This window comes from Lathyrus oleraceus, chromosome 6 (assembly GCF_024323335.1).
Source record: "Lathyrus oleraceus cultivar Zhongwan6 chromosome 6, CAAS_Psat_ZW6_1.0, whole genome shotgun sequence".
Taxonomy (NCBI): domain Eukaryota; kingdom Viridiplantae; phylum Streptophyta; class Magnoliopsida; order Fabales; family Fabaceae; genus Lathyrus; species Lathyrus oleraceus.
Window position 1 is genome coordinate 278271607 of NC_066584.1, and position 11080 is coordinate 278282686.

An 11080-nucleotide genomic window follows, 5' to 3' on the forward strand; every position below is an offset into this window, starting at 1 on the left:
GTGCAATAGTCATTTGAGCAAACTAAATATTTGAAATTTTTCTCTAGTAAGATATATACAATATAATATTTGAGCAAACTTCTATTGTACGTATTGTATATTAGTAAAATTTTAAATTCTGTTTTAATTCTTTTAATAAACCCGAGTCACAAAAAAAAATTATCCTTTTAATTAACCTCTTAATATAATGATAAGCCAAACACCAAATTTTTATTGATGTTAATCAAATTCAAGAATATCATTTGGCCTCTGGAACATGAAACCGTCGCTATAATTATTATTTGCATGTATATAATTTTTTTAATGGAAAGAAAAGAAGAAAAAAAGTATTTGCTTTGTTTGTGATCTTCCAAAAAATTACTATGCCAATGGAAGAGAATAAGATTGTGAATGAGTACACACAAGATGGAAGTATAGATCTTAAAGGAAAACCTGTTCTGAGATCAAAAACAGGTGGTTGGAAAGCTTGCTCCTTCCTTGTTGGTAGCTTCTATTTCTCTCTCTATTTTATACACACTTTTAAAATTACACCAATCCTGTTTAATATTTTATTAAAATAATAAGAATTTTATTTAAAACTTTAAAACTTTTTCAAGAGGTTCATATTGAATCCGAGAAGATTCTCATAAAATGGTTAAATAAAATTCAGACGTAAGAATATATATTTTTTGGATTATAGTCACAAATATTTGACAACATGTGGAATTATTTCTTTTTAGTAAAAATAAAAAAGATTGTAAGAAAGAGTGAATGTTTCTATTCTAGAAAATAAATATTTTTATCACTTTCTTTTTATTTTTTGAATTCTAATTAATCTTGATAGCAAAATTTCAAAGATCAATGAAATTTGATTAGCTTAAAGTTTATTATAATTTATAAATGAACGAAAAGTTTATTAGTCAAGTCGTCAAACCAAACACGTGGAGATTGTTTAAGCCTATAAAGAGAACGACGAAGTCAACAAATAAATCTAGAATGGTTAGGAATAGTAAAATCTGGAGGCCGATCCATATAAACTTTCTCAACCCATTCTCCGTGTAAAAAGGCATTTTTAATGTCCAACTGATGAGGCGGCCAATGGTGAATGACAACCATTACAAGAAAGAGGCGGACTGAACTGATCTTGGTCATCGAAGAAAAAGTGTCACCATAATCAAGACCAAATACTTATGTGTATCCTTTGGCTATCAAACAGGCTTTAAAATGATCGATCTGATCATTTGGTCAAACTTTCACTGTATAAACCAATCGAGATCTCACATTAGTTTTGTTTGGAGGTAAAGTAACAATGTCCCAAATGTTATTTGAATGCAAAGCGCATATTTCCTCCACCATCTCTTGACGCCAATTGGGATCAATCATAGCTTCACATGTAGGCTTAATAATAGGCAGGGAATCCATAGCAGAAACAAAAGAGACATAGGAAATAGAGAGATAAACATAGTTTAAAGCACAAGCATATTTAGGATTAGGATTATGAGACCAAATACTTTTTCGTAATTTCATTAGAATGTCAAGTTCAGGTGACGTAACTATAGGAGCAGTTGGAGTAGGAGATGGTGCTGGTAGATCAATATCATCTCTTGCCTCCAATGGAGGGGGTGTCGTCGCTGGTAGATCTGTAATGGAGGTGTAGGGGTTGCAATGACCATGGGGATGATGAAAGGGATATCTCAAATATATGAAGTACCACTTTCATCAGGTAACATAGAGGCAGAGAAAAATGGTGAGGTTTCAAAGAATGTGACATCAGAGGAAACAATGTATCGTTGAAGTTGGGGACAAAAACAACGATATCCTTTTTGTATACGTGAGTAGCCTAGAAAAATAAATTTGAGAGATTTGGCCTAAAGTTTATTTTTACCTGGACTGTGGTTATGAACAAAGCATGTGCAACCAAAGACGCAGAGAAGAATGAAGTAGAAACCATATTACGGGTTCAAGATAGAGTATGAAATTTGATCTTGAACAATCGATGAAGGAATTTGGTTGATAAGGTGACAAGTTGTGAGAAGAGAATCACCCCAAAAACGAAAAGGGACATTCTTCCGTTCAACTATACCGTTTTGATGAAGTAAAAGAGTTTGTGTAGTTTCAACTAAATGATGATTCTTCCGTTCAACGACACCATTTTGTTGTGGTGTGTGAGTACATGATGATTGATGAATAATCCCACATGATGTTAAAAAATATTGAAATTAGGATGACATATATTCATGAGCAATATCAGTGCGTAAAGTTTTAATGGATGCATCAAATTGGTTCTTAATTCGGCATAAAATTCTTGAAATATATGGAAGACATCTGAACGGTTTCTCATAAAAAATAACCATGTACGTCATGAAAAATCATCGATGAAGATTACGAAGTAATAATATCCTAAAGTTGACTTGACACGACTAGGACCCAAATATCAAAATGAGCTAAAGCAAAAGGTGACACAACAATTTTATTTACTCGTTGGTAATAGGTGTGACAAGTATGTTTGCCTAATTGACACAACTAACACTCAAATGATGCAAGCTTAGAAAAACTAGGAAGTAGAAGAAGAGTTTTATTTAGGCTAGGTGACCTAAACATTGATGTGTAAGGCTTTGAGAAGCAATAAGAGCACATGCCACTGGTGGTGATAAATGATATAATCCGCAAGACTCATTTCATGTTTCAATCATCCGTCATGTACGTCGATCCTGGACATAAACAAAATTATCAACAAACAAAACAAAACAATCAACAATACGAGTGAGCTTTTTAACAAATTATATATTGAAAGGACAACTAGGAATATAGAGCACAAAATCTAAAGACAACTTTGGAAGTGGGTGTATCTGACCATGACCTTGAACTTTGATTTTAGAGCCCTCTGCCACAGTGACATAAGGCAAAGAATTAGAATAGGACAAGTGAGATAAAAGGAATTTATTACTGGTCATATGATAAGAGGCACCAGAGTTAAGAATCCAAGGATCAAGGGAGAGGTGTTGTAGAGACAAGGGCTACAGGACTACCAGACTAAACAACAGTGATAGAAGATGGTTGTTGATGAGCAGCTTTGAACTGAAGGAACTCATTGTAATCAACGGTTGGAGTATTAACTACTTTGGTGATAGTTAGTTGAACGACAACAACAATCCTAGGTTTTAGTTGTTGTTCTCTTTCTTTTGTACGAAATTCAACTTTAATATGACTGTAACGATTGCAATAGTTACGCCGAATACCATGGTGTTAGCCATCGTGTCCTCCGTTTCGTCCACCACGATCATGGTAGTTAGAGGCAAGCAAAAATGATTTAGTGGATGTCTCCATGGTAGTTTCTCGCACGGGATAAGTGAAACTTTGGTAAACGTGACAGAATCGGTATCTCCATGAGAGCTGATGGCTGAAAAACAAGCGAACAAGGTCGATCGGTAGTGGGAGCATAGTGACGGTTGCGATGAACGGCGAAACAAGGCAAAAACGTGTTGGAACACATACTTCTTCTGATGGTAAACAAAAATGGAGTGCATATCTAGAACTAGGGCTGGAAAACGGGCATGCCCGCCCCGTTTAGGATCGTCCCGCAAAAACTCGCAAAAAAATGGGACGGGGCGGGATGGTCATTGTTGAGGATGTGTGCATAAAACTTAGGTCCGCCCCACAAAAAAGTGAGGGTGGGGCGGGGAAAGTCCGAGGGCACTGCATTTTCTAAGTCTAAAAATGAAAAAGTTTATGTAAATTCTCGTGCACGCAGAAGCCCGTAAAAAAAACGGGACGGGGCGAACACATTAGTGGGTGAGGGCCTAAACTCTTGGCCCATCCCACACTAAAGTGCGGGCAAAACGGGCATGCCTAATGGGTCGGACCCGTTTTGCCACCCCTATCTGGAACTGAGGCAGAAAACTGATCACGACAGCGAAAACAGTGAGGGGATCAGAGTCAGGACGTGTTGTAGGAAAGGTGGTGTGTAAGGCCCACCTGTGGAAGAGATGGCGGCGCGTGTAGAGGTGGTTGGTGGCGATTTTTCTAGGGATCGGTCGGATATGGAGATTCACTTTCGCTGGTGGTATTTTTGTCAGAAAGTGGTCAGAATCAGTAACGGCGACGACGGTAGTGTGATGGTGATCGGAGAATCAATGCCGGAAAGATTCACAACAATGAAAGAAAGGCAAATTGTCAAAAAAAAAATTATCATCGAAAAATAGTGGATCAACCGAATAAAATACAGTAAAAAGGTAACTCTCAAGAGGCTCAAGATATCATATTAAAATATGAGAGGTGAAAGACATTTAAATAAACCATATATTTAAATAGCACTGCTGAGAATGTATTATATATAAAAATCGTTACAGCTAATTACATATTATTGTCAACGTGGGATATACAAATATTTATATATACAAATATTCTTACCAATTACCAATAGTCGTAGCTCCTTCATATGTATGGATGTGAATTCCAAAGTGTGAAGTAAAGAAGTTGCCTAATTTCAAAGTGAATTCCTACATACATCTCATTCTATCACTTGAAAAATGTTCTATTCTCAAATTCCATAACACACTATTAGGCATTTTTTTACAAATTGTGCAGCAGTAGATGAACTCACCTTTCTTGTCTCTAGGTAGTACATCCATCTAATTGTTTAGCCAAACCAATCTACTTCAAAATCTTCCTGTATAAGACAAAAAATTTCTTACAATCTTGATACAAATATCAAATTGATAGTGAACTCGGGTAGAAACAAAAGTTTCTATATTATCACATTTTCATTTAGTTAAACTCTACCAATGTAAAGCGCCTTAATGGAATTTCCATTTGGTAAACTTACTAAGATAGGATCAACTTTATTATATTACACAACCATTCAAGGGAATTGCACATGTAACATTGTTGCACCAGTATCTAAAATCCATTTGCAACTATCAAACTTAGAAACATACTCTTATGCATAATTCTTACTTGCAGCACCTGCTTAGTGGTGGCATGCTGAGTAGCACTGACCTATGAAGTACCGACACCCCAAACACGGCCCCGACACTGACACGGTGAATCCGGTAATAATTTTAAAAAATGAATAAATTAAATGTAATCACAAGCGTCGGTGCAGGTGTCTGACCCCGATACGGACACTGACACGCCGTTATTCAGAGGTGTCCGTGCTACATTGGCACCGACTACTTTCTCATTTCTCATTGAATCGGCAATCAATCAGTTACATTGATGTATAGTAGCATGAGTCATTTAACTAACTTTATCAGCTTATAGTCCACATGGCATGGCAGTTACAAATTTGAAACTAATTCGACTAAAACAAATTCAACTAATGTGCTTAACAGAATAAGCTTGCACAACAAGTTATCTTCTTAGCTAGCAAAACTTGGTTTGTTTACTGATTTTCTTCTTCTACTGGTACACTTAACAAGTGGAAATTTTCTAAAATATGTATATAATCTATTAAGTTTGATCGAATTTAATTACATTTGTCATGCAGTTTATGGGATATTTGAAAGAGTAGCTTACTACGGAATATCATCAAACTTGATCCTATATCTCACAAAGAAGCTTCACCAAGGAACTGTTACCTCTTCCAACATTGTCAACAACTGGGTTGGCACTGTTTTCATCACTCCCATATTAGGCGCTTATGTTGCTGATGTTCACCTTGGACGCTACTGGACTTTTGTTATTTCATCTCTTATATATTTATCGGTACGTATTCCACCTTATTTCTCTTATTCATTATCAGGGGTGTTCGCAGACTGGTTTGATTTGGTTTGGTTTGGTTTCAAGAGAATCTGAAGACCAAACCGATAAATAACTTCAATGAGTTTTGGTGATTTTGTAGGGTATGTGTCTACTTACACTATCAGTTACCCTTACATGCTTAAAGCCACCAAAGTGTCATGAAATGGATGTAACAAAATGTGAAGAAGCTTCCACATTGCAGCTAGTTGTGTTCTATGTAGCACTCTATGTTATAGCAGTGGGAACAGGTGGAACTAAACCCAACATTTCCACCATTGGTGCTGACCAGTTTGATGATTTTTACCCTAAAGAGAAGGGACTTAAGCTCTCATTCTTCAACTGGTGGATGTCATGCATTGTCATGGGGTCACTATTTGCATTCACGGTTATAGTTTATATACAAGATAATGTGAGTTGGTCTCTTGGTTATGCTCTTCAAACTATTGGGTTTGCAATATCAATCATCACATTCTTGGCCGGCACGCCTTTTTATAGACATAAATTGATCTCAGGGAGTCCTATCATTAGTATTGCTAAGGTCATTGTGGCAGCTATAAGGAAATGGAGTGTAATTGTTCCTCAAGATCCTAAAGAATTATATGAGCTTAGTTTGGAAGAGTATACCAAGAAAGGGAAATTCAAGATCGACCCGACTACAACATTCAGGTATAAGTTCTAGCCTACTTTCTCGTACATCTGATGTGTAGTTTTACTATGAAATGTCGATTGTTGTATTTACAAAGGAAAGTGTTTCATAGACACCCCTTTTCGAACACTCGTGTGAATAAACCACATTTTACTACGTGAATTGACCTAATCATCTGCTCAACTAAATTAACTATATTTTTACACATGGTTAATCAGGTGTCTGTTTATCGACATTTTTACGCATGGTTAACCAGGTGTATGTTTATCGATGCTGATTTACAAATGCATGTGCAGGTTCCTTAATAAGGCTTGTGTGGACACTGGTTCAAGTACTAGTAGTGAATGGAAGATATGCCCAATAACACAAGTAGAAGAAACCAAACAGATCCTTACCTTAATCCCTATTTGGGTTGCAACATTTATTCCAAGTGCAATGATTGCTCAAATGAATACACTTTTTGTCAAGCAAGGAACTACACTTGACAGAGCCATTGGAAACTTCAACATTCCTCCATCAAGTTTAAACGCAATCACAATTTTGACGATGATTATCACGTATATACTCTACGAACGTTTCTTCGTCAGGATTATGCAGAAACTGACTAAGAATCCAAGAGGTATCACTCTCCTTCAAAGAATGAGCATAGGCTTCATGATCCATATAGTGATAATGATAGTTGCATATACGGCCGAAAGACATAGACTTTGTGTGGCTAAACAATACGGAGTAATCGAAAATGGAGGACAGGTTCCATTGAGCATATTTGTTTTGGCTCCTCAATTTGTACTAATGGGAATAGCTGAAGCACTCTTAGAAGGTGCGAAAATCGAGTATTTCTATGATCAAGCACCGGAAAGCATGAAGAGCCTTGGAGCTTCATATTCCTTAACTACCACTGGCATTGGCAGTTTCCTTAGTGTTTCTCTTCTGTCAACAGTTTCACACATCACAAAGAAACATAGTAAACAAGGGTGGATTTTGAACAACCTTAATGCTTCTCATCTTGATTATTACTATGCATTTTTGGCTATACTAAATGTCTTGAACTTCATCTTCTTCGTGATTGTCTCAAAATCTTATGTCTATAGAGCTGAAGTTTCGGATTCTATAGAAGTGCTTGAAACTAAGCTAAAAAAGAGGACAACAACAGGTTTTAGTGTCAGAACTGATGTTAAGCAGTTAGATGGTTTGGGTGATTGGAATCCACATTAGAAAATACTTTAACTTTTAGGGTGTTTTGAATGTTACATGCATAAGAACATATTTGTAAAATGTAATATAGCTTGACAGTTATGTATGATTTTTTTTTCAACTATTTGGCAAATCATACAATCAAAATACTTTAACAGCATTCTGTTTCATATTATGCCTTATTAAACATAGAATCCTCATACAACAGGAACCTCCAACTTAGGTAGTTAATCATGGTCAAATGCGGCGCGCAATACTGTTGCGGCTGAATCAGATGCATTTCCCGAAAACGACATGACAAATGTAGCTGCCGTCGCAGGGTTTTGAATTACAATGACGATTTCTAAGTTAAACTAAAGGGAGTAACATAAACTTTGCAATCTTGATCATGCAGAGATCTCGTGATCAGATGCTCCAATTGTGGTTATTGTCTATGATATCAAGAGAAATATTGTATCGCATTCTTGGTTGCTCTCATGCGCATGAGCTATGGGACAAATTGTTCATATATTTTTAGAAACAGACACATGCGAAAGCACGACATCTTCGTGTTGAACTTCGTGCGAACAATCTTGAAGGTGTGAAGGTAAATGTGTATCTTCTTCGAATTCCAAAATTGCGGATTGCGTCTTGAGAAATACAAGAAAGAAAAACGGACTAAGATCACCTCTCTCAATCTCACACATGTTCAGACCAAACCACTAGTGCTCACAGTCACACCTCACCTTTTTCACCAAAGGACTCACCTCCTTCGCAGTCAATTGAACTAGACTACAATTCTTTCAGAGGTTATGGTTCTCGTGTTGACGTGGTAATCGTGGTGGAGGAGGTCGTAGTTCTAATGTTTAGTGTCAAGTGTGCGGCAAGTTTGGTTGCATTGCTTTCAACTGTTGGCACAACTACTTCAAATTTTAGCAATTCTCAACCTCATCACATTTGATTCTGGTAGGCCTATCAGCCACGTCCTCCAACATGACCATAAATCAACCTACTACTGCATTTCTCACCAACAGTTCTCCCTCTTCACCCACCTTCTGGTTTCTTGACAATGGTGTCTCCTTTCATGTGACAAATGTTTTCAGGAATATGTAACAAACTACTCCATATGAAGGTCATGATCAAATCTACGTAGGAAATGGAAGGTTTAAATATAAACTCTACTGATTCCAGTTATTTTTCCTCTCCTACACAATTACATGTTATTAGCTTTAGTATACTTAGACTAGTTTAATAATAGATTAGTTAGCTTGGCTTAATAAAATATGAGTTCAATATTTAATCAATAGATAAGTTAGCTATGGATTGATAATACTGTCGGCGTTTGGAAGAACTTGCGTGTTTGTTTTCAATCTCATACTTTGTTGACGACATCTTCTTCATGCTAATTGTACCACAAAGGTAGAAAAGAAGGAATAAGAAGAATACAATAAAATTGATTATTGTTAAGAATATGTTATCAATCAATTAGTATTGATTGATATTCAATTAGTCATAACTGTAATTGATATTATTTCCTATTGTATATTCCCTATTTGCATATAAATATACACCATGTGTGATCATATTAGACACACAGAGATGCAATTACAATATGGTATCAAAGCCTCGTTCAAAATCCGGTGGGGCACATACTACCCACCATTTATTTCCACGCTCCAGATGTCCAGTCCTGGGCATGAGGGGGTGTGTTAAGAGTCCCACATCGGACAATATATGACCTGAACATGTGTTTATAAGTGGGGGCAGTCCTCACTCTATCAACCGGTTTTGTAGGGATGAGTTAGGTCCAACCACACTTCTTAACGTGGTATCTAGAGCTGGTTGACCTATTGTCTTCCACAAAATAAAAATAATTTTTTTTTCTTTTTTCCGGCCACCCACAGCGCCGCCGCCGTCTCCGCCGCTCCTGTCGATTTTTCGGCGAAATTCCTATACGCCGGAATCGTCTCCTACAGATCGGCCAGATTCACTGCCTTCCGCCGCCGCACGCGTCCGCACACGTCTCTCCTTCATCGCACGTGAATCTCACGCGCCGGACAATCAGTCGTGCATCCGCTGCCCCCAGCCGTCACCGTTTTTCCAGATCTGCTCTCGGTTTTTCGTTCTGAGCCATCAAATATCATGGGAGATACCGATTCCATCATGTTCACTAAAGATGTCATTATTCCCGCCGCTGATTACAATGATTTCCTCCAATACAATGCAGCCCATCAACAATCATCATCTGTCGCTGCTGCTCAGTCGGGTAATCCTATAGCTTTTGTCTCTACATCTTCACTTGGTTCTTGGGTCCTTGACTCTGGTGCATCTGATCATATGACTGGTAATAAATCTCTTTTATCTCATTTGTCTTATTCTGATTCTTTGCCTTCTGTCACTGTGGCAGATGGTTCTAAAGCCAAAGTTCAAGGCCTTGGTCAGGCACATCCACTTCCAAACTTGTCTTTAGAGTCTGTCCTTTACATTCCTGGTTGTCCCTTTAATCTAATATCTGTTCACAAGCTTATTCGTACTCTTGATTGTTCAATTCTTTTTAATGCTAATTCTGTTCATATCCAGGATCGACGTACAAGACGGACGATTGGAGCAGGGAGTGAAACTGGAGGATTATATCATCTTTCTCCACCGGTGGTCTGTGCTTCTATTGCTTCTCAAGAACTCACACATCAACGTTTGGATCACCCTAGTCAAAATAAAATGCGTCTTTTAGTTCCTAGTCTTTCTAAGCTTTCTTTTTTTGAGTGTCAGTCCTGTCAATTAGGCAAACATACTCGTAGTACTTATGGTCAACGAGTAAATAAAAATGTTGTATCACCTTTTGCTTTAGTTCACTCTGATATTTGGGGTCCTAGTTGTGTGAAGTCTACTTTAGGATACTATTACTTTGTAACGTTCATCGACGATTACTCACGATGCACTTGGTTATTTCTAATGAAAAATCGTTCAGTGGTTTTCCGTATATTCCAAGAGTTTTATGCTGAAATTAAAAACCAGTTTAATACTACCATTAAAATTTTACGCACAGATAATGCTCGTGAATATATGTCATCCCAGTTTCAATATTTTTTAACATTACAGGGAATTATTCACCAATCATCATGTGCTCATACACCACAACAGAACGGTGTTGTTGAACGGAAGAATCGTCATTTAGTTGAAACTGCACGGACTCTTCTTCTTCACCACAATGTACCCTCTCGTTTTTGGGGTGATGCTCTCCTCACCACATGTCACCTTATCAACCGAATGCCTTCCTCGGTCCTTCAAGATCAGATTCCATACTCTATCTTGAATCCGGAACATGATCTCTACCCCATTCCCCTTCGTGTGTTTGGTTGCACATGCTTTGTTCATGATCTTAATCCAGGTAAAGACAAACTCTCCGCTAAATCTCTCAAATGTATTTTTCTAGGCTACTCACGTATACAAAAGGGATATCGTTGTTTTTGTCCTCAACTTCAACGGTACATTGTCTCTTCCGATGTAACATTTTTTGAAGGTTCTCCTTTTTTCTCTGCC

At 37.4% G+C, this 11080-nt stretch overlaps 1 protein-coding gene across 1 annotated transcript; it reads left to right on the forward strand.

The window, feature by feature from the left end:
- The first annotated feature begins 362 nt into the window (after positions 1-362).
- LOC127095161 (protein NRT1/ PTR FAMILY 5.2) lies at positions 363-7582 on the forward strand. The gene is made up of 4 exons (XM_051033893.1): positions 363-483; positions 5468-5685; positions 5822-6387; positions 6664-7582. The coding sequence occupies exons 1-4, from the start codon at positions 363-365 to the stop codon at positions 7580-7582; spliced, it is 1824 nt and encodes a 607-aa protein (XP_050889850.1).
- Positions 7583-11080: the final 3498 nt, after the last annotated feature.